The sequence below is a fragment of the Balaenoptera acutorostrata genome, chromosome 14 (assembly GCF_949987535.1).
Source record: "Balaenoptera acutorostrata chromosome 14, mBalAcu1.1, whole genome shotgun sequence".
Classification (NCBI taxonomy): Eukaryota; Metazoa; Chordata; class Mammalia; order Artiodactyla; family Balaenopteridae; genus Balaenoptera; species Balaenoptera acutorostrata.
Window position 1 is genome coordinate 44397018 of NC_080077.1, and position 25107 is coordinate 44422124.

The 25107-nt window shown below is 39.2% G+C and overlaps 1 protein-coding gene across 1 annotated transcript in view; it reads left to right on the forward strand.

Annotated features, from left to right (window-relative positions):
• The window catches only part of ROS1 (ROS proto-oncogene 1, receptor tyrosine kinase), a 122405-nt gene that overhangs the window by 78287 nt on the left and 19011 nt on the right, over positions 1–25107 (forward strand). The window contains exons 32-41 of the mRNA XM_057528290.1: positions 2750–2918; positions 3652–3769; positions 6667–6857; positions 10511–10594; positions 13574–13709; positions 14948–15110; positions 16318–16382; positions 17968–18097; positions 24107–24204; positions 24421–24624. Of these exons, the coding sequence (XP_057384273.1) occupies positions 2750–2918; positions 3652–3769; positions 6667–6857; positions 10511–10594; positions 13574–13709; positions 14948–15110; positions 16318–16382; positions 17968–18097; positions 24107–24204; positions 24421–24624 (1358 nt within the window). The remainder of the gene's footprint in view (positions 1–2749; positions 2919–3651; positions 3770–6666; positions 6858–10510; positions 10595–13573; positions 13710–14947; positions 15111–16317; positions 16383–17967; positions 18098–24106; positions 24205–24420; positions 24625–25107) is intronic.

The following is a 25107-nucleotide window of genomic DNA, read 5'->3' on the forward strand; positions in this document are numbered from 1 at the left end:
CTTTAAAAATGGAGTTGCTCCCCAGAGGTTTAAAATTTTCCTATGTAAAATATTTTTTATAATCTTGTACTTTTAGATAAAAACTATGAAAAATATGAAACAGCAGTGAATATTAAGTTGGTAAGACCAAAGACCATAGTTCAATCAGATCTTTGCCATTGAGCATGTTTATGATGATTTGTTGCCTAATTAAAACATGGTCATTTCATAAAAATTCAGTTTTAAATTGAAGAAATTGAAGGATCATCTCTTTGGGGACATCTATTTAGGTGAGCTTAATGTGGTTCTGTTTGAGGTCAAGGGGAGGGATGTAAAGTTCATTTCCCAGATCAAAGACGTGAACTGAGGAGGGACCTTAGAGGTGATGACTCCAGCCTCTCGTTTTACTGATGAGAAGCCAGAGACCCAGTAAGGCGCCCTGATGAGTCAGATATCACAGCCGCGCAGGGGAGGACCCTCAGGGCTGACTCATCCTTACAGAGGTTCTCCTTGGTTCATACACGGAAGGAACATGAGTCATCGTCACCCACCCAGCTTCTCAAAGTTTGGGAGAGGGGCAGCAGACAGGGGCCACCTGGCTCAGTCCTCATGACTTTCATGTGATGCTTTTTCTTTCAAAACTTGCACTACACTTGCTCAGCACAGGTTCCAGATAGACCACTTAAGAAATCATGAAGCTGAACATGTAAGATAGTAATTTCTATATGCATGACCACCTACAAGTACTAACTGATGAGCACAGTAGAAGGCTGTGTTACATCTAGTCAGAAAGTTCTATTTCTTTTGAGCAAGTTGAATCTAACTCATAATGATAGACAGCTAGCAATGGTCCTGTAACTCCACACTGAAACTCTGAGGGGTGAGTGGGTAAATATTTTAATGAATTTTTTTTTTAATTTTTTAGACAGGAAAGGAGAAAAGGATAAACTTCCAGTCTTCATCTTTTCCTTACATGGAAAAATGAGGGAATTAGAGCACAAGGCTAAATTTTTATCTTGGTCCTAAATTTCATAGATTCTTTCTCACAACAATGTATAGCAGAAGAACATATTCAATTTAAGATTGAGGAGAAACAAATAATTTTGCTTTGGTAATTTTTTTTCATGGAAATTCATTACAGTTGTCTTTTTCTCAGCTGTCCAGGGGAATCCCTACCAGAACCAAACATTTCTGAAGTTTCAGTCTCTGAAACTGAGACACTGAGTTTGCACCATAGTCTGCACCATTTCCCTCACACCCTTGCCCAGGAATTTGGAGATCCTCTGTGGTAGCCTTCCCCCCCTGCACCTGTTGGCCTCTGATGAATGGAAAATCCCAACTCCCTTGTGATTTACTGGGGTAGCCCGTGGAACCTCTCCAAGCTGATGGTCTGCCCAGAACATTCATTGCTGTGGTGAGGTCAATACTCCACAGTTTTCCAGCAAAGCCCCTGGTCAAACATCTCCCTCACATTCCAAGGAGCTCTGATAATTTCTGGATGGTGTGGAATGTTGGGCCATCTAGACTATTCACTGAAGGCTTCTATGACAGAGCATTAAGGAGGCAGGACCAAAAAGGGCTAAAATTTTTGAGCCAGGGCTCAGCATTTCTCTCGCTCTGTCTCTCTCAGAAAGTTCAGAATAAATATTAAGGACCCAGTGCATCTGTTTCATTAGGCTGTATGTCTCAGTGGGATTGAGACATTTATGAGTTTAACAGGCAATGTCTCTGACATCAGCATTTCTGGGGTTTTTTTTTTTTTTTTCATTCCTTCTGTTCCTCTTTCTTTCTGGAACCAGGTGGTCTATTCCCTGAAGGTGCTACAGAGAATCATTTCTAACTGAACAGAAAACTAATATAAAGTGCCCATCCAATGAAATGGCATGACCTTGTGAGTGCTAAATGAAAAAGGAGATGTAAAGTCAGGTTTATTTATGGAAACTGACCTTCTTAGGAAACTCTACTGAGGAAAATACAAGAAGAACCCTTGACAGAATGCCTCTGTCTTTTCCTATTTGTACATTGAAAAAAATCATCATTTTCAAACAAGATATTAAGGGTCCAAACATACAGATATTTGTAAAGCAATGTTTCAAAGAAAGAAGTTTAAGATAACTATAATTAGAGACCCAGTGAAATGAAAGTAACATTTCCTATATTTAACTTGTAACCTTGCTACTTATTGACTGAGTGATGGTGGGCAAAAATGTTCTTCTTTTAGGGAACTAGGCTTCCTATGTATAAATATAAGGAATGTTGGTTAGATGTCTGAAGAGGGTTTAGGGAGGAAAAACTAAATGTTTTAATTTATAAGTCACTGTGGACTTCTTCAAAGAATCAAAATATGTAAAAATATTATTACTTTGAAATTAGCAAATCCGTGGAATTGAAAGTATCACTGTTTTGATCCATCATTTCCCCTCAGGTGTAAATTTGTGTTCTCAGCCATCCTGATTTAATAAAAATGCCTTTGATTAGGGATAACAAGAAGTCAAGCTTTGAATCCTCCTTGATGATATATAGTCAGGGGTGCACTTCCCACCTTGGACTTATCTTAAGGACCACCATTCAAGTCACTTATAGCTTGTCATAAAAAATAAAATTGCTGTAGGTGGTAAGGATAATATTTGGGATCAAACACTCATAAAGGAGCTCTTATTTTTTAATAGAAAGTAAACTTTAAGTTTTAATTGCCACAAGCTTTTGAATTTCTATGTTTAAAACGTTTTTCTTAAAGAAACAAAATGTTAATTGAGACTTCTTTTTCTAGTGGAAGCACAATGAGTTTTACCATGTTAAAGCTTCGTGCAGCCAAGGTCCTGCTTATGTTTGTAACATCACAGATCTACAGCCTTATACTTCCTATAATGTCCGAGTAGTGGTGGTGTACAGGACAGGAGAAAATAGCACCTCACTTCCAGAAAGCTTTAAGACTAAAGGTGAGTACTAACATATTCCGCACTTAGAAAACTTTAGACGTTTCTCAATTCTTTTCTCATCGTTTACTTCACTAATCCTAGAGGTTGAGATTTTTCTTAAAAGAGTAAATTACTATCCATGGAGTCTGAGTGAAGAAATTGAAAAGAGGTAGGAGTCCTTACTGGCAGTAATGAGATAATACTCATCTGGTCTTGCAGGATCCTGAACTGGGCAAAATTATTTCAGTATTCTGATTTCCTGTCTAGCTATGATATTTTGCAGTAAGAACTAAATGAAAACAGTGTCACTGAGTGTTCAAATATTTACTTACTGACTACTATAACAAGATGCCAAAAATAAAAAATATCTAACAAGTATATTAAATTAACTAGTGTTCTATAAGGTATACCATAACTCCAAGTTGATCCCTATAGGAATCAAGGGAAAGTGCTCCAAAACTTACAATAATTCTTTTTATTTGCATCACTTATTTCGTGTCAGGCTAAGCTCTATTGTTACTCCTATCACTAATCCATCTAATCTGTCACTAATAAAAACCTCAGTTACACATTTAAAAATATGCAATCATATGAGAATTTTTGAATATTTCTTGAATAAAATTTTTGAATAATTTTCTGAATATTTCTTTAATGTATCTGGCTTTCCTCTGAGTAAATATAGTCTATAGAAAGATGTTTTGCAGAATATTTTATACTTCTAACATATAAATCAGATTTTCTTTTGTTTCCAAAGCTGGAGTCCCAAGTAAACCAGGCATTCCAAAATTATTAGAAGGGAGTAAAAATTCAATACAGTGGGAAAAAGCTGATGATAATGGAAGCAGACTTATGTACTATATCCTTGAGATCAGGTATGTCTGTTTGCAAAAGTGCTTTGTAAACTACAAAGACCTAAGCAGTTAATTGTAAGGTATTATTAGATCAAAAGTAACAATATTTATGAATGTGTATTCATAAATAAACACAAAGGATCTTTAGTTTAAGGGCCTTACATGCATCATTAGGTTCTTTGCACAATTCCTAGTGGTCAGCCTTGGCACTCAATTACAAGGCAGATAGTCATTCTTCTCAGAAATCTGCAACTGCTTGTCAATGGAAACAATTCAATCTTTTGAGCATGTAACTAATATTTACTTAATACCTATTCTGAGCTGATGTTTGATGTTAGATGATGGTATGCATGTAAATTTCTGAGGTTAATTTGTTTTAGGAAGATGAATAAGGTCTAGTGAGAATTGACAATGAGTTAGGTATTTTTCAGAATGTAAAATCAGGTCAAGATCCGAAATGGCCTGCAGGGTATAGGCAACCCAGGATTCTCTCTCCATTGTCAAGATTACAGTTTGTAGTGTGTTCCCAGGGACTGAAAATGTGCCTTTGATGAAAACCTGATGAACATATGCAACCTCAGATCTGGCCAGTATGGGGAGCTCTGTGAATCATAACTGGCTCAGATGAGCTGATTTTGTGCCAACTTGAGGGGAGAATTCCAAATTCCACAGACACTCCCCTCACGGGACTCTGAAGCCATCTTTTAAGAAGCTCCAAGGACAAAAGTCACTTCCATAATTATAGTCCTGGCAACTTGAGCTTTAGATCTATTTTTGCTTCATCTTGCTCTGGCATTCCCATAACCTTAAAAAAATTTCCTGCCCATGCTAGAGAATTATGTTGGCCATATTTCTAACTGAAACTTTCTTGAAATTTCTGTCACTTTTTTTTTTCATGAAGAGTGCAATACATTCTGACCTGCAGAACCATCCTGGTGGTCTGTGACTGCAATTATGTTCACCAACCAGGCCACACTATGGTCTTACTAGGACCCCTGTAGTGTATTCCCCTCAGTAACACCTTAAGTGCATAGCTCCATAAGTACTCTGCATTTCCTTGCCCCCAAGTCTCTACTCTCAGGAGAGGGACTATGGTATAATAGAATGTATTATCTGTCTCAGAGTACCTCACAGTGTCTCAGAATATCTTCTTCAGTCAGGATACTCGTGTGTACTTGCTGATGGTGCAGTGGTGGTTGTAGTGCAAGGTGCATGCACTTGGGAGCTGAGACGACTGTATGAGTTTTCCAGGGAAGCTGGAACAAAGTACGACCAACTGGGTGGCTTAAAACAACAGATATTTATTCTCTCCCAGTTCTGGAGCCTAGAAGTCTGAAATCAAGGTGCCGGCAGGACTGCGTTCTAGGGAAGCTCCTTCCTTGCCTCTTCTTAGCTTCTGGTGATGACTGGCAATCCTTGGCATTCCTTGGTCTGTAGATGCATCACTCCAGTCTCTGGCTCTGTCATCACATGATGTTCTCCTTGTATGTGTCTGTGTCCAAATTTCTCTTTCTTAAGAGGGCACTGGTCATTGGATTTAGGGCACACCCTCATCCAGTATGATCTCATCTTGACTTAATTACATCTGGAAAGACCTTATTTCCAAACAAGGTCACATTCACAAGGTCTGGGTGGCATGAATTTTCGGGGGAATTATTCAACCCAGTACACAGACCATGTTTAAATCCTTGCTTTATTGCCTTCTTGAACTTAAGTTTTCTCATCTGTAAAATGGGATGATGATATCTACCTCTTTAGGTTGTTGAGAAGATTCAATGAAATGAAACAACATATGAAAAGCCCCAGTACGGTGTGTTGTAAATAGAAGGTGCTCAACCAAGGAAGCATTTCTCCTTCTCTTCCTCAGTGGCCAATATCTGTGAAGAGGCACTTTATACATTTTTAAGGGTCTCTTTCTCTTGGATCATCGTTGTTTGGGTTGAACAATGAAATTGCCAATGCCCAATGTGACACTTTACACAATGTACAGAAACACTGTGTCCTACAGCTTTACTTAGGATGGTCCTGAGGTCACTTAGCTCCTGGTCACAGTTGTGACCATCCTTGCTGCCCTTGCTCATTTCCTGTCCCTCAGAGGCTCAGCCCTTGTGGTCCTTGGTGCTCTTTCAGGACAACCACTCAGTTAGTGGGAGCAGAACTGGCTTCCATTACTTATCCTCAAGGTTACTGTGGGTTGGTACTAAGTCCTAAAACGGCTGTGGTCTGAAAAGTTTCAGATTTGAAAAGTTCGTTGTCAGAAAAGACATAATTGGAAGGCCTTGAACTTGCCTTCAGTCTATGGTTCTGTTAAAAGTAATTTCAGTTATGTCTTTTGAACCCAGCTCTTGTTCCCTTCCCATGTTTCGTTATGAAGAATAATGAGGATTGACATTGAGGTAGTGTAGGCCAATATAAATGGAAGCAATGAACCTTGGAGTCTCAGTTACAATGATAACTTTGGTAGCTGAACTATTTTATTTTCCTTTTCAATTTTATGTTCTGTATTTTATCCAGATATGGTATCAGTAAATGACAGATAGCATAAGACACCAACAATTACGAAAAATAAAAAATTCCCAGTTAAAAATTATGAAATAATTGTCTTATGTGTTTGGAATTCTGAGGAAAGTTTGCACACCCTAGTAGTAAGAAGAGGATCTTCAGCTTTCTCTTGGCCATTGATTATTCGTAATTTTCCAGATGGGCTGAGTTGGTTGGCTCCAGGCACTGTTGGGATGACTTTATGACTCTGCTGTGTTCTGTAGCCAAACCATGTGAGAGGAATGAAATCAAGGGCAAAGTGTGCAACAGGAGACGCTTTGGAGCTCTGTCATTAAATGATATATGAGCACCTAGAAATAACACATATATTGTCTTGTATATTTCCTATATTTATAACTTTGCTCTTTCTTTTGCAGTGAGGGCACTTCAAACAATTCACAGAACCAGAATTTAATGTGGAAGATGGCATTTAATGGCTCATGCAGTAGCATTTGCACATGGAAGTCCAAAAACCTGAAAGGAACATTTCAGTTCAGAGTAGTAGCTGTAAATAATCTGGGTTTTGGTGAATATAGTGGAATCAGTGAGGATATTATATTCGTTGGAGGTATGTTATCATGTCTGTCTATATACTAACTTACTACACAAGGGTTCAGAGGTAAAGATAAGTGAATTCTTAGCATTAGCAGTAAATTGGGTGACTGTATAACTTCACCAATCTATCACTGAAACTATTGAACTGTTCATTTCATCTGATGTGATCTTCCTAAAACATCAAGATCGGCACGTCCTTTTTCTCCTCCGTAACAATCAGCTAATCGTTGATGCCCACCACATCAAGTCCATGTTCCTAGATGGATTTCCAAGGTTGTCCACAGTCTGGTTTTTATCCAGCCTTATTATTCTGTTCCTGGTACTCTCAGCTGCTACACAACAGGCCTGAAACTCTACTTCCCGATATCTGTATCTTCCACTGGGTAGCCTAGTTTTGTTCATAACACATTACCTTTCTAGTCACATAGGCTAGAAATCTCAGTACCATGTAGGATTTTTCCCTCTATTTGGCCACCAAGTTCTGTTGATTTTATTATCTTGATTTCCGTCTAATGAGTTCACTTCTTCCTATTTCTACTTGGACTTTCCTAATTTAAGCTACCATTTCTAGCCTGTGCTCTTGGCTTAATCCTACTGCTGACAGTTAATCTAGCTGAAGCACAAGCTGGATCACTTCACCGCTCTCTGAAATGCTTGAAATGGCTCTCCATTCACTGCCTTCAGAATCAAGTACAAACCTTTCTGTGGCATTTAAGGCCTTTTGTGATTTGCCCTCCAATTGTGGTTCATCTTTCCTGATATTTATCCTTATGCTGTAGCCATGTCAGACTGGTAAAAAAACTTTCATGACACTGGGTCCTCAGCCTTTGTTTCCCTCAGCCTACAGTGCAGGCTTGCACCACCTACCACTTGTCCTTAGCTGGGATTTCCTTTCTTTCACTTTCTGTCAACTGAAATTCTTCTCATCCTTCAAGGCCTAACTTTATTTTATTATTTAAAAAAAAATTTTTTTTTTATTAACATCTTTATTGGAGTATAATTGCTTTACAATGGCGTGTTAGTTTCTGCTTTATAACAAAGTGAATCAGTTATATATATACATATGTCCCCATATCTCTTCCCTCTTGCATCTCCCTCCCTCTCACCCTCCCTATCCCACCCCTCTAGGTGGTCACAAAGCACCGAGCTGATCTCCCTGTGCTATGTGGCTGCTTCCCACTAGCTATCTATTTTACGTTTGGTAGTATATATATGTCCATGCCACTGTCTCACTTTGTCCCAGCTTACCCTTCCCCCTCCCCGTATCCTCAAGTCCATTCTCTAATAGGTCTGCATCTTTATTCCCATCTTGCCCCTAGGTTCTTCTGATCATTTTTTTTTTCTTTTGTTTTTTTAGATTCCATATATATGTGTTAGCATACGGTATTTGTTTTTCTCTTTCTGACTTACTTCACTCTGTATGACAAACTCTAGGTCCATTCACCTCACTACAAATAACTCAGTTTTGTTCCTTTTTATGGCTGAGTAATATTCCATTGTATATATGTGTCACATCTTCTTTATCCATTCATCTGTTGATGGACACTTAGGTTGCTTCCATGTCCTGGCTATTGGAAATAGAGCTGCAATGAATATTGTGGTACATGACTCTTTTTGAATTATGGTTTTCTCAGGGTATATGCCCAGTAGTGGGATTGCTGGGTCGTATGGTAGTTCTATTTTTAGTCTTTTAAGGAACCTCCATACCGTTCTTCATAGTGGCTGTATCAATTTACATTCCCACCAACAGTGCAAGAGGGTTCCCTTTTCTCCACACCCTCTCTAGCATTTATTGTTTGTAGATTCTTTGATGATGGCCATTCTGACTGGTGTGAGATGATATCTCATTGTAGTTTTGATTTGCATTTCTCTAATGATTAATGATGGTGAGCGTTCTTTCTTGTGTTTGTTGGCAATCTGTATATCTTCTTTGGAGAAATGTCTATTTAGGTCTTCTGCCCATTTTTGGATTGGGTTGTTTGTTTTTTTGATATTGAGCTGCATGAGTTGCTTGTATGTTTTGGAGGTTAATCCTTTGTCAGTTGCTTCATTTGCAAATATTTTCTCCCATTCTGAGGGTTGTCTTTTCGTCTTGTTTATGGTTTCCTTTGCTGTGCAAAAGCTTTTAAGTTTCATTGGGTCCCATTTGTTTATTTTTGTTTTTATTTCCATTCCTCTAGGAGGTGGGTCAAAAAGGATCTTGCTGTGATTTATGTCATAGAGTGTTCTGCCTATGTTTTCCTCTAAGAGTTTGATGGTGTCTGGCCTTACATTTAGGTCTTTAATCCATTTTGAGTTTATTTTTGTGTATGGTGTTAGGGAGTGTTCTAATTTCATTCTTTGACATGTAGCTGTCCAGTTTTCCCAGCACCACTTATTGAAGAGGCTGTCTTTTCTCCACCGTATATTCTTGCCTCCTTTATCAAAGATAAGGTGACCATATGTGTGTGGGTTTATCTCTGGGCTTTCTATCCTGTTCCATTGATCTATATTTCTGTTTTTGTGCCAGTACCATACTGTCTTGATTACTGTAGCTTTGTAGTATAGTCTGAAGTCAGGGAGCCTGAAGGCCTAACTTTAAATGAACCCATTGTGATGCTTAACTGCTGGTCCTTAGGCAAAATGAACTATTGCATTTTATACACACACAGCCCATTATTCTATACAAAACTGACATCATTCTTATTTGCATTATAGTTAGTTATCTGGAGAAGAGCTCAGCAAACCTTTTCTGCAAAGAACCAAATAGTAAATATTTTAGGCTTTCCGGGCTACATTCAGTGATCTCTGTAGCATCTTTTTTTTCCAAATAATATGTATATATATATATATATTTTTTTTTTTAATTAATTAATTTATTTTTGGCTGTGTTGGGTCTTCATTGCTGCACGTGGGCTTTCTCTAGTTGTGGCGAGCAGGGGGCTACTCTTTGTTGCGGAGCACGGGCTCTAGGTGCACGGGCTTCAGTAGTTGTGGCTCACGGGCTTAGTGTCTCTGTGGCATGTGGGATCTTCCTGAACCAGGGCTTGAACCCATGTCCCCTGCATTGGCAGGCGGATTCTTAACCAGTGTGCCACCAGGGAGCTCCTTCAAATAATATTTTTAAAATGTAAAAATTATTCTTAGTTCATAAATAGTACAAAATCAGGCTGCTGTGGCCAGACGTGGCCTGCATGCCATAGTTTGCCAGCTCTGGTCCACATGTTTGTCTCCTCTGCTCAATGAAACTATCTAAGAGCAGGTACCATGTTATCATGTTTATATTCCTCAGTCCAGTACTCATGGAATTAAATGTACATGAAGATGTTATAGAAGAAATAATACTCCCAACCATATAGTGCGTGAAGACTGAGACTTCTTTGTCCCAAACTCGCTAAAAGATTATACATGTTTCCTCAGCCATTTTAAAGTAGAAGACGGGGTGGGTATATCCCAATGATGTATTGGTAAACCAGATCATTGGAAAAGAAAAAGAAAAGAAGAAAACCTTGATTTTGATTTCTCATGGTGTAAATACTCTCACCATGATTGATTTCAAGCTACCGATGGTTTAACAAGTGGCTTGCAAAAATCCAGTAGGAGCTAACTCTGGCATATCTGGCATATCACTGAGACAATCTAGTTTTACTCTTTGAATTAATTTCTTTTTCTCATTTATTTTATTAGATGGTTTTTGGATACCAGAAACAAGCTTTATACTTACTACTATAATTGGAATATTTCTGGTTGTTACAATCCTATTGACCTTTGGTAAGTATAGTAGATTTAAAAATATAGGTAATAAACTGTTTATTTGATCATATTACTTGATTTAATCTCTGAGTTGATATAATTTTCCACATGAAATAAATTTATAAAATTCACAATGTTACCTTTGGCTATACTTCAATAGCCACTAACTCCTGTGAATTTTTTTTTCTAATCTGGGGTAACTTTTATGAAAAATAAATCTGTATTTACACTTCACAGTATACTTTAGATAAACCTACTTGCAAAGGCACCAACTTTAGCCTTCTTTAAAACAGTATTACAGATTGGCTATATAACAAGTGTTTTGTGACTTATAGTTTGAAATAAATAAAAGAAAAATGACTCTGGGTATAAAAAAAGTGTTGGATTAAAGGGAAACCAGTGACAATCCTTGGTCGGGATAGTTTAGGTCTCCAGGCAGACAGCCTGGTCTAGAATGAGCAGGGCCTCTTGCAGAAGATCCATTTCTGCCTTATAGCATTCAATACTCTCACTTTCAGATGTCTGGCCTGCTTGTTTCAAATCCCTGTTCATTTGTAAATGACCAGGAAAGCAGATTAGGTTAGATAGATAGAAAGCTAGCTATTTCCCACCACTCATTTTATACTAATGTACTGGTCTTAAAAGTCTTTTTTTTTTTTTTCTTAAGATTTAATGATGAGAAAATACAGTGACAACTCCCAAAAAGATGATTAAATATTGGACCTATGGGGTTACCATAGTGGATCATACATCCTGCTTCATCCTATTGTTTCAGCATAATCATTAATAGTACTTTCTTTCAGTCCCCAAAATGTTCTGGTTCGGATTATAAGATATATGGTCACCCTGTCATTATTAACGTATGAGTCCCTGACATGCTGAAACGTTACAAAAAAGACATGATATTTACCAGAGGAGAACACTCAAGTGCATATTCAGGAAACAGTAGCTTCTTTTTTTTTTCATAAATAGGGGAAAGTTTAAGGAAAAGTTACAAACATAAAGTTGAACTCTCAGGATAAAGAAAGCCAACATTTTACTAAGTGTTCTAAATCTATATTCTTCCCAAAACTGATTGGAGTCATAAGCTATTAGAGAGCACATTGAAACTTGAATTGAGATTTCTTTTCAAAGATTCCACACCAGATAATATATGGAATATATTATTTCTTCAGCTAACTAGGAAAGCTAAAAATTTCAGCTGACCCTGCCAGGATTTTAACCTGTGGTTCCAGGGAGTCTAAGTATTGCACAGCTGATGTTTGTGCCACTAAGCCAGCCCCTCCAGAATTATGCATATGACTGCAGTATATTTGGCAGTTGGCATATAGGCTTGGCTGCTTGTCTGCTTTCCTACTGGGAAGGAGTATTACATGAAGAGTCCTTCATCTGACCTTTGCCTGCCTACTGGTACATCACCATTGTTTAAACCCATAACTCTAGTGGATGAACATGAGATAATTTCAGACAATCTATTGTGTTTTCAAGACATCCTATGGATATCTGACTTTCCCAGGACTTAAAGGTCTTTATTGTACTTGGAACTCACAGATTTTTGAGTATAGCTAGGCTAATTTGGTTCTTTTGCTTTTAGTAGCAGTGCATGTGGTTTTACTGGTAGGATTATGCGAGTGCATGAGAAAAGACTGAGTTATTCAAATAATGAAAACAGCAATTGTTTAAAAATTTGTATTGTGCAGAGGGCTCTCATCAGTCATACTTATAAATACAAAATTGAAGCAAGGGTTTTAAAATAAGCATCGACAGCTTTCACTTTGGTGAGTGGTTATATCTACTGTGCAACATGAGCCTGACACTGGGAGCAAAGGAAAATAAACTGTAAAATACAATTGCTGATCTCAGGAGCTTGCCATTTAATGGGGGAGGTAAGACATACCTGTACGAAAAGATAAGTAGCAGGATATGTGTTAAACAGCAATAAAAGGAAATAGGAAATGTAGAAGACAGTGACATAGCCATGCTGACTGAGAGCCACAGTTGGTCTTAGATGTTCAGAGATGTGAGATCAACAGAGGTGGCAGAGGTCTTGGAAGGCATCCCTGAGGATGTGGGGCCTCATTCTGGGCCTTTAAAAATGAAGAGGGATGGTAAGAGCATTTTAGGTTTGAAGAATTGCATTAGTAAAGGTACTTAAGATCTCTCCCTGTGTGGTCCCTCAGACGGAATTTCACTTGCATAAAACTCTCACCTGTTGGGTACTGAAGCTACTATGGAATAAAGTTCAAATTTTAATCATCATCTCACAAAGCATCCTTGCTGTTTTCAACTTCTGAGCCAATATTCAAGTATTGATGGGTGATCTTAATGATATAATTGTATTTTAATCTTTGAAAAATATTACTTATGTTTCATGATTATAAAAATAATATTTGCCCATTGTATGAAGAAGACAATACAAATCACCCATGATCCCACAGCTAGGGAGGACCACTACTAACACTTGGTAGATTTCATTCTAATAATTTTTCTATGTATTTGAGTATGTGTATTATGAAAAACAATGAATATACACTCTTGTACTCTGCATTTTAAAATAAAGCATGCCAGTATATTGAAAGCATTCCTCAGGTCTGTTGAGGAGTATAACCTGGACATATCTGGATTCAGAAATGAATTTGTTCACTAATAATTATTATGCAAGTTTGTTTTGGTTTATTTTGATTCTAGTTTATGGGTGATTTTGAGAAATAAGTTCTGATATTAAGTTGCTTCAACTTGTTTATAACAGCAATAAGAAATATATTAAAATTTACTCTGAGAAGTGAGATAAAATGTGATGTGGTATAAGTTATGTGTTTTTATATGGCTTTGTACCTGGATTTAGTTATTCTATTATGGGCATATTTTTTCAATCAAATTCTGTTATTCTATCCATAGTTTTCTTCAGTATAAACTTTAAAAATGTATTGTTAGCATTTCCTAAAGAAAAAGAAAGCAATGTTTTATTTTGTAAATTATGTTCTTTTGTCTTTATAGTCTGGCACAGAAGATTAAAGAATCAAAAAACTCCCAAGGAAGGGCTGACGGGTCTCATAAACGAAGACAAAGAGTTGGCTGACCTTCGAGGTCTGGCCCCTGGAGTAGGACTGGCGAATGCCTGCTATGTGATACAGTATGTAACCTGGGCCGGCATTACAGGGCACCTAGATGAAGAGTGGGCAACTCTAAAGAGAGTGTCCACGCATGCCACGTTACCCAGAACTGTCCTGCTTTATGCCCATATTATTCTGGCATATTCAAAAGTAACACCCCCTTTCACTCTCAAATGTGACCTGGGATGGATGGCAAATTATGTTGTTATCATATCCTAAGAAAAATAAACAAAAATTAGTTGTTTTCTAGTGTCTTATCACATAGTTTGAAAGTCAGTAAAACAAGGAGATAACTACTACGTGGAAGGGAGTAGATGGTAACATGATTGATTCAACTGGAAGAGAAGAATTCCAAGGTCTCTTGTGTGTGCTATTAAGTCAATTCTATTCTGTTTTCAGAAATTCTATGGTGATTGCCTACAAAACTTCTCTAAAATAGACGAGGTTTGAACTTCCATTGTCATCATAATTAAAGAAAATATTTAAATGTCTCATTGTACAAGACACTATGTTATGTTCCATGCAAAAAGGATTATATAGCCATCGGCCTTGCTTCTAGAAATTTATTTAAAGACATAAGAACACAGGATTTGAAGTAGACACAGAGGTGACCTAAATCAGCCTTTCAGAGTTGACTTTTCCTGGAGAAAATATGCAGCATATCTGATATTCAAGACTCTCTTTTAAAATCTCAAAGCGTTTTTAATGCAGATGGATTTCCTTCCCTTCATGATATTCCAAGTGAGAAGCTTGACTTTCTAAAAGTTAACCTGATGGACAAGGAGTAATTCTGTGGTCATAGTAAATTTTGTTTTACATGAGAGATCAGGTGTATGAAGTAAAGCAAAAGCTTTTGAGATCATAAGCCCAGCTGTATTTATTACTAATTTGCAATAGCTTTTTACACAAATTGGTGACCTGAAGAAATTAATAACTGATAACTTTAATGAAACAAACTACAGTAAAAAGTCTTGAGGCAGTGCACACACAGGCATGCTATCAAAATGAAGGTGCCTAGAAGTGAAGTAACATGTTCTGTCTGGGTTTTGGAAGAGAGAAGGAATATTCTGGATGGTGGAATAGGAAAGGAAAAGGAACACAGACACATCACTATGTCACGTTGAATGCACTACAGTGTTGCAAAACCATAAGATTTCTCTTCCTCTTTCTCATACTTTTTCTCTCTCAAACACTAACACCAACACCCACTCGTAAACCATATGCATTTTGGGAGACCAAAAATATCGTTATTTTCCAGTACGCTTCCAACCCAAGAGGAAATTGAAAGTCTTCCTGCCTTCCCTCGGGAAAAACTGACTCTGCGTCTCTTGTTGGGAAGTGGGGCCTTTGGAGAAGTGTATGAAGGGACAGCGGTAGACATCTTAGGAGTTGGAAGTGGAGAAACCAAAGTAGCAGTGAAGGTAATGCTGATCTTTTAACTCCTTGACTTGTTATGTCAGCATATTTACAGGGACTTACTAATTAGCTAAGACCTGGCAGACAGTCTTTCCCTTCAAATATACTATAAGAGAACTGGGGTGCTAGGTGCTAGGGCAGATAGTAAATATTTTAGGCTTGCTGGCTAGACGGTGTCAGTTGCAACTACGCAACTCTGCCATTGCAGTGTGAAATCAGCCACAGTCAATATGTGAATGAATGGGTGTGGTTGTGTTCTAGTAAAACTTTATCTATGAAAATGGAAATTTAAATTTTATATTATTTTCATGTGTTATGAAATACTCTTCTTTTTTATAATTTTTTTCAACCATTTAAAAATGTAACAAGTTAATTATACCTTAATAAAGCTGGAAAAAATAAAATAACAACCAATAAAAATGTAACAACTATTTTCAGATCATAAGCTGTACAAAAATAGGTAACAGGCTGAAGTTGGTCCACAGGCTGTAGTTTGCTGACCCCTGGACTACACAATTATTCATCATGGTGTATTTGATGTAGTTTTAAAGGAAGCCCTGGATATACTCTCATATTTTTATAAAACTTTCTTTTGATCAAAGGATGATGAATCTTTTATGTAATTGAGTAATATCCTGATCACTGCTTGTTAGGAATTTATTGCTTTGAGAGTGGGCTATACAACCAGAGAAGTTGGCGAAATTTTCTCCACTTCCAATTGATAGCATTTAACAGTCTTTCACATACTCTAACCTCAACTGGTTTAAACAAGTGTTTCTTTTTCTTACATAACAAGTTGACTTCTGGCTTTGGTGTAGTACTGTGTCAGACCAGAGCCAGTATATCTGAAATTCTCTCAACTTTGTACATGTATGGTGCCTCATGGTCCCAAGATGTTTGCCAAAGAATCAAGCATCACATCTTCATTCAGGACATGGAGAGGGGGAAGGATAGTGTTAGATGTATATGTTCAGGAAAGTAAAAGTTCTGCACACGCCTCTCTCCCTCAGCAGTTTCCCCCTTACATCTCTTTGACGAGGACTGAGTCATATGACCACCCCTGCTTGCAAGGGAGGCTGGAGAATTGGAGAACACAGTTTTTTATGATAAGGGTGGATATTACAAAACAAAACAAAGATTGTCTCCATTAACCCACTGAGCTCACGGAAATGCCTGCTATACTGATTCCTGGCTTGTTTTTACATTGCACAGACTTTGAAGAAGGGCTCCACAGACCAGGAGAAGATTGAATTCCTGAAGGAGGCACATCTGATGAGGTATCAGGGCAGCTCTAAAATAATTTTCCCTTGGTATGGGTGGGAAGCTCTTACATCTTATTGGTGGATTTTTTTTTTTAATCTTTATTTATTTATTTATTTATTTTTGCTGTGTTGGGTCTTCGTTTCTGTGCGAGGGCTTTCTCTAGTTGTGGCGAGCGGGGGCCACTCTTCATCGTGGTGCGCGGGCCTCTCACTATCGCGGCCTCTCTTGTTGCGGAGCACAGGCTCCAGACGCGCAGGCTCAGTAATTGTGGCTCACGGGCCCAGTTGCTCCGCGGCATGTGGGATCTTCCCAGACCAGGGCTCGAACCCGTGTCCCCTGCATTGGCAGGCAGATTCTCAACCACTGCGCCACCAGGGAAGCCTCTGATTGGTGGATTTTTAACATTCAAAATGACCTGACATAACAGATCATGCCCAAAATAAACATGGCTGAAGTTTAAAAGGAAATATGTCTGGAGTGACAAGTATTCCATAGAACCCAGTCTTCTGAGCCTGGGCACAAGCAGTCCTCAGGCAGTCCTTTCTTTTACCTTCAATAAGAAGCATGTTTTGCAAGGGATTTCTGAAGCTGTTCAGCTTTAAATATGCTTATGTTCTTCTAAATGTGTGATAATGGGTCAAGTAGACCAAGTAAGGGAGAGTTCTCTTAAGTACAGTGATGTCAATGAGAATATCCCTGGTCTTGGTAAACTTGTCTTCAAGGTTAGAGTTAGTTGATGGTCATGAAAATTACTCAAATACATCTTAATACACCCTGAGGCAGTGGTTGATCGGGTCCCAAGTTGTGGTTTCTGATTATCAGATTGGGGCTTACTTGCTTTGACCTCTTGAGAAAATATTTGTAGCCAAACCTGAGTGTCTGAATTGTTTCTCTGAAAGGGAGAGAATATTTCATACTTGTCATGACCAAAAACATAATGTTCTAAAATATTTTTCAAAGAAGGACATTAGTTAGAATTACTTTCTTTTCCAGAACATAAAATGCTTAATATAAATATCACTTCTTGGGGCTTCCCTGGTGGCGCAGTGGTTGAGAATCTGCCTGCTAATGCAGGGGACACGGGTTCGAGCCCTGGCCTGGGAAGATCCCACATGCCGCAGAGCGGCTGGGCCCGTGAGCCACAACTGCTGAGCCTGCGCGTCTGGAGCCTGTGCTCCGCAACGAGAGAGGCCCGCGCATCGCGATGAAGAGTGGCCCCCGCTTGCCACAACTGGAGAAAGCCCTCGCACAGAAACGAAGACCCAACACAGCCAAAATCAATCAATCAATCAAACATACGCATCTGATTCAAGATCCTCATTAAAAAAAAAAAATAAAATAAAATAAAATAAATATCACTTCTTCTAAAACTCCCTCTGTTCTATCCACATGCCTTGGCCACTAGGGGTTGCAATATTACTTCTGTAAGGCAGGCATGCAGCTGGGTTCTTGGAAAAGGAGGCTTTCATTTATTAAGAGGAAAAAAAAAATCAGGGTTTTGAAGGAAACCAGAAATAAAGAATTGTTCTATTTCATAAAGATCCTCACTAGATTTCTGTCGTTGTCATGTTATCCTGCCTGTCTCTTTTCACCTTTTAGCAAGTTTAATCATCCCAACATTCTGAAGCAGCTTGGAGTTTGTCTGCTGAATGAGCCCCAGTACATCATCCTGGAACTGATGGAAGGAGGAGACCTTCTTACCTATTTGCGTAAAGCCCGGATGACATCGGTAGGAAATGGGGTCCACAGTATTGGTTATGTAATGCAGATGACCTATAAGTTCGTCTTATTTTCCTTTAAATTCAATAGGCTGCAGTTTGGGCTGATGGTAGAAACTTAGAAGACTTCTGTCAAAAAAATTCTTATATTTCCTTCATGTTGGATTAGTCAAACTAGAACCCTGGGCTAATGTCTGGCATTTTCTGGCTATTTGAGCCTGTTCTTAGTATCTAATGGAAAAATAGGTCTCTCCCTGCCAGAATCATGGTTTCTGAAGAACAGAGAATGTGTGGAGTTTCTCTGTACTTAATCTATCTGCCTTTCTGTCCCAAATTGAAATTTCCAGCCCTTAGTCTTACATCTCTCCCAGTTGACTTTTCTGTGTGGATTTTCACAGGCGTCTCAAACTTTGGCCAAAACAGAAGTCTTGATTTCATGCATCCTCCTTCATGCCATCCATCCGGTTCCTTACTTTTCTTTTCCTGCAACCATGCTAATAGGTCCCGTCCACTCTAGGGTCCTGCTAATAAAATGCAGCCCCGATCCGTCCTCTCCATGTCCGCAGTGCCTAGAGCAGCATGCAGCACAGTGGACAGTGTAAATACTGTGGCACGTGTGGGGAATGAGGGCCGGGGGGTCTCAGCACCTGTGGGAACCTGCTTTTAGGTCTCAGGTGAGAAACACCTGAGACAAAACAAGTAACTAAAATTTAAATGTGTAGTTTTAAAAATTACGGTTTTAATTTCTATTGAAGTATACATTATATAGCTAAAACACTGAAATATATGACAAGGTTTATGGTGAAAAACAGGAGTCCTGTGCTCTATCTCACCCCCACATCCCAGGCCTCTGCTCATTCCTTCTGGTGTTTACCTCCACTTCCCTAAACGCTCTGCTTATACTGCTGCACAGCGAGTTTTCAACCTTGGGGGAAATCTATTGACTGCCTAGTGCAAGAGGCAAGGATTTAAGCTCTTAGTCATGTACCAGCCCGACCCCACCAGCTCTACACACAGAAAAACTTTGTTTTCCCCATCCTCTGACAGTTACCCCAATTTGCAGATAAATCAATATTGCAAGTTTATGTTACTATGTCTATTTAATGATTATTTGCTAAGTTACTCAAATACTATGATTGTGGTTCTTCTCTTGAGTAGTTTAATAAATGCCTCCCCTCCCTATTTGCTTAGGTTTCTATATTCCTAAACTCTCTGACAGAATTGTAACTCTTCTCACAATATGGGTAAATATATGAGATAATCCAGCTCCTCACCATATTTCTCTTGGACACTTCCCTCCTGGAGTCGATACAGGCACTTGTCTTCTGGTCTCTACAGAGCTGTTACCCTAGGGGTTTCCTTCACATGTACCTTGGTAATTTCCATGTTGGACCTTTATTTCCTCAATTCCATGGCTTCTTTGTTCTGTTTTAGAAAAGAGAAAGCATGCAAGGCAAAAATCTTTTTTTTTTTCATTTTGAGGAACTGTTCTTCCCCCACACCCCACACTTGATTAATAATTTGGCTGGATTCTAGGTTGAAAATCCCTTTTCCTCAAAAATAAAACTCCTGCATCTTTGTTTTCTAGCTTCTACAATTGCCTTTAAAATGTTTTATGCCATTCTGATTCCTGGAGATATGATCAGTGACTTGCTTTTTGTCCTTCTCTTTGGAAAATTTTAGGAACTTCTTTTTTTTTTCCTTATAAATTTATTTATTTATTTTTAGCTGCGTTGGGTCTTTGTTGCTGCTTGCAGGCTTTCTCTAGTTGCTGCGAGAGGGGGCTACTCTTCGTTGCAGTGTGCAGGCTTCTCATTGCAGTGGCTTCTTTTTGCTGCGGAGCATGGGTTCTAGGTGCGCGGGCTTCAGTAGTTGTGGCATGTGGGCTCAGTAATTGTGGCTCGCAGGCTCTAGAGTGCAGGCTCAGTAGTTGTGGCACACAGGCTTAGTTGCTCTGTGGCATGTGGGATCTTCCTGGACCAGGCCTCAAACCCGTGTCTTCTGCATTGGCAGGCAGATTCTTAACCACTGCGCCACCAGGGAAGTCCCAGGAACTTCTTTATCTGTGGTGCTTTTTACTCATCTGGACACTCAGCCTGGAAAATCATCCCTTTCAGTTCTGGGATTTTTTATATTATTTCTTTGGTAATAAAGAAAACTCTTTGTTCCCTTTATTTCCTTGTTCTAGAAATCCTAGTAGTTGGATAATGGTCACCTTTGTTTTATCCTTTTCTTTTATTAGCTTTTATTAGCTTTTATCTTTTATTATTTTTATTTTCTACTCTTTGTATTTTTGCTCTCAATTCTGGTATATTTCCTTAACTTTTTAAGAGAATTTAAAAATTTAATTTGCCACAGACTCATTCTTATATTTTGACTGCCTCTTAAAATAGTATTCTGATTTTTCCATACATGCAAAATCTTCTTTTATCTTTCCTAGGATACTAATTATAGTTTTTTTAAAGTGTTAATTTGCTTCCTGCATTGTCTTGACTTCCTTTTTGCCTCATTGTTCTGGGATCTGTTTGTAATATGAGAAGCTTTTCTCAAATGTTTGGTAATTTGTGGCTGGTCTTCATATTTAATAGTGAGACCTAAGAAGCTGATTGGAGCCTATGTCTGTGGCAGCTTCCTTTTGGTTGTCAGGTGGGACCCTGATGTTCCGTTGGGGTCCCCTAATGACAGCATCTGGATGTCTTCCCTGGCATATGCCAGTTTCCCCAGAGAGGAATCTGCTGGTCTCCTGCCTGGGCAATAAATGCCTGAGCCTCAGTTCAGGGAGTCGAGTAGGGGAAGAGGGCTGGAGGTCTCAAGGCTCAGGATGAGGATTCTCATTTAATTCCCTTCTCCATTTTTAGCACAGTGCCTTAGTATGACTGGTATCTTTGAACTTGGAGTTGTTCTGGTTCTGTGTGTGTGTGTGTGTGTGTGTGTGTGTTTAGCAGAGGAAAGCCTCCTGCTGCTGTGGGGCGGGGATCTCGGGTCTAGTTAGCCCTTAAAACAAACTTTTAAATATTCACCTTGCTTTCAGTCCTGCCCCTCAACCCTGCATTCAGAGATACTTGCTACCTCGAATTCCAGAGTGTTTATGGGGTTCTATAGTGAAAAACATCACTTAATTCTTGTCTTTTCCCTCTGCAGGCAGCCAGCTTTCATCTCTCTTGGCTCTGCTAAATGACCACACCTCCACCTGCTTTCCTTCTTCCAAAATGTTTCCTTGCACTCTATGTATTCTCCTGATCTGTTTATCCTCTTGAGATCACAACATTTCCTCTATAATGTCATTTTAGTAAGGTTTGGGGAGCGAATGAAACTAAAATGCATAAATTCAATTCCCCATCTTTAACAAGAAAGTGCCTCTGTAGATTTTTTTTTTTTGGTTTTTTGTGGGGGAGAGAAGAGACAATGAAGATGGACTGAAAGAACTCACAGAGCTGCTTTTCGCAAACTACTCTTATTCAGCCAGTGTCCTAGCGGTTCTGACGATTGGTTCTCAAGCGCACTTCAGTTCTTCCGCTGCCTTTCCTGCTGGCTACCAAGGCAGCGTCCATAATTGTCTCCCTCGCCCTGACCTTATAGGACAGGGTGCCCTTAGGTGCTGAGTGTCAGAATCAAGGTGCGGGGTCCACAGCGGAGGGCCACAGGCTCTACGCCCCCGTCAGGCTAAGTTCACGCGGGGCCAGCCGCCTCTCCACAGAGAGTGCTCAGAGGCACCTTTCCAGAATTACCACAAGCACCCTTCTCCCCATCCCCACTCTGAGACTGTTTTGTTGGGTTGAATGCATATGGATTGACTGCAACTGGGTTTATAAACCTTAGTCTGGTCCTTCATTTTTAGGAGTCAGTTTCTGCCTCATAAAATGGAACACTGAATCCAAAACTTTCTCGGCTTCTTTTAGCTTAGATATTCTAAGATTGTAGTAAGATAGAAAAAGTGAACAAAAAACCCTATCTATCAAAATAATACAACTACATAGCCAGATACAATTCAATTTATGAAATCTTTGCTGGGTATTTATTTTACGACAGTGGAGGGTGTGGCTCTTGCTTTCAAGGGCCCTGCCACATGGTAGGGTGGGTAAGTCACATATGAATGACTCATTTAACGTAGAAAGAGGGAAGGCCCATTAGAATGGAGTAGAGAATACACTGCTGAAGCACAGAGGAGAGAGAGATGATTTCCAGCTGGGGAGATGTGAGAAGGCTTCACGGAGGAGGTCTTCTGTTTGGGACACAACCAAGGTGCGAGATAGAACAGTTTCTGAAACTACACTCATATGAGTTATAAAAGGCTTTGACTAGGGATGGACAGAGATGGAGGTTCAATATGTCCGGAGGGTTTGGCAAGAGAAGACAGGTGGTAGCCGAGGGCAGCATCTGGGGTTAAGGAGGCCCGACATGGGGTAATGAAATGTTCCAATAGGTTGTCACAGGGACTATTAGGAGCAAGTTATAATTAGAGATTCAAGCAGGCAGGCAGCATTTGAAAATCTGTCAGCAGAGAACAGGGCACTAGCCCCCAACTGAAGTTCAGGAGTAGGATTCTCTGCAAAGAATGTCTTCAAGAGTAGAGTAGGTTTTGCTAAGGGCAAAGCAGGATTCCATTCACAGAGGAACCAATGAACCAGTGGAGACACAAGGCAGGGAGTCAGACACAAGGCTGTGAGGCGCGCATCTAGTGGACCTGAACAGGGCTGCAAGGGATTGATTCTTGGGAGTAAGATTGAGTTTAGTTTTAAGACATAGGTGTGGTTGAGTGGGACCATGGCAATGTTGAGTCCCAGAATTCAGGATTCTTCCTACTTTTGGGACAAGACATGAGCGTGTCAGGGGAGTCAGAGGGAACAGCATTTAGAGCACCCATCTATGAGGAATCAAGGGATTTCAAGGTTGTGAATCCTTTGAGATGCTCACTGAAGGATGTGGATGGAAATCAAGAATACGGAGGGCATTCCAGGAATGATAGCAGGAATAATAAAGAGAGGTTGAGAAATGCAGAGCAGGTATAAGGAACTGCAAATGGCCCAGTGTGACCAAAGCACAGATTGTGAGAGGAGAATCTATGGAAAATACATGGATGTAAAGAGAGGTTGGTGCAGCCTGGGGCTGCCATGGAGGCGGTGCTCAGGAATCTGTAATAGACTCTACAGGCGGTGGGTCACAACAAAGTGAGCTAATTAAAGCACAGGAGGCTGGAGACATGGGAAGTTTGGGAAGCGTCAGATAGGGATGAGAAAGGCTTGAAATAGGGTAATTGCAGGGAAATGGTAAGGGACAGACAGTATATGAATATAGCCTTCAGGAAGGAACTTTGAATTTTTTCCATATGGTACTAATAAAAACTTCAACTGGCTTTGTTCATGTAGAAATCATCGCAGCCAGTACAGGCTCAACTGTATATTTGTGCTGGCTCTCTTAGATGAGAGGAGTAATCTGTGACCTTGAAATAGAGTACTGCTAACAATTTCTATGGGGCTCATATGGAGAACAAGCCCATTGTCATGACTGACATTATAGCGTGACATTGGGCCAATAATTAAACTGATTAAACTATCATCATTACTGCTAATGAGAGCAGCTACTGTTTATTAAGTGCCTGTTATGTCCCAGCCACATTACATATCTTATCTCAAATCTGACACAGTCAGTATTATTGTTCCCATTTTACGTATGAGAAAGCTGCTTAGTGAATTAAGCAATGTGAGCAAGTTCACACAGCTTGTAAGTAGCAGAATTAGGTTTTAAACTAGTCTGTTTGACCTAACACCCTGAGATCTTTCCAATAAAGATCCTATATTGCCTCTGCTTACTAAAGATAGTCTTATATATGTATATTTTGGTAGAAAGCATATAAATGTAGTTCTTTTCCTCTTTGTTTGAATTCTTTTACCATAACTAAAAATTCCTTTAAAACATCATATATATGTGTGTGTACATGCATATATATGTGGCCATATATATACATATATATTTTGTGCAAACTGGAAAAGTATCTGTAAGTTTTCTTTTATTTCTTACAGTTTCACGGTCCTTTACTCACCTTGGTTGACCTTGTAGATCTTTGTGTAGATATTTCAAAAGGCTGTGTCTACTTGGAGCAGATGCACTTCATTCACAGGTACAGTGACATTCTGGATAAAGTATTCTTATGAAGATTGGCACAATAATCACCTGTAGTTTGGGTAGAATATACAAGATAATTAACATTTTCATTCCTTCAAAATAGCAATAGTTTCTGTTAAAATCTCTCTTCTCTACAGACCTCCTAGTGTTACTTGTCTGATCTCTGGAACTTTATTATTATTATTATTATTAAGTATAGCTTCTGCCATAGGGATCTGGCAGCTCGGAATTGCCTTGTCTCTGTAAAGGACTATACTAGTCCATCACGGATAGTGAAGATTGGGGACTTTGGACTTGCGAGGAACATCTATAAAAATGATTACTATAGAAAGAGAGGAGAAGGCCTGCTCCCTGTTCGGTGGATGGCTCCAGAAAGTTTGATGGATGGAATCTTCACTACTCAGTCTGATGTATGGTGAGCTTAACAGCACACAGAGAAACATGGGCAGAACCATCCAATGCCAGAGCCAGAAGGGATCTTAAAAGGTCATCTAGTTTGTTTTTTACGTGAGAAAACATAAGACCAGAGAGGTTAAGTGATTTGCCTCAAGCTAAAGTGAAAGCTGGTGGGCAAGGAAGGGCTATTCCTGCGTCTCAACAGTTTATACCTCTCCCTCCAATTAGTTTTGATCCTTTACCTTACTGGTGTATGTGGAATAGATCCATTTATTTCAGATAGCTTATTACTCTCCAAAAGTGTAGAAGCTATGACTAATAGGAATTGGTGCCTATGAATTAATGTCCAAGTATGTGTCCAAATGCCTACTATTTTGGGATGTTTGGTCATTAATTTATACACAGAATTTAAATCATGGATCTCAAAACGATTAGGACATGAGGGAGGTTTGGACAGCTCTTTATTATTTGAATAGAACCCCTCATTTTTGCTTGTTGACCC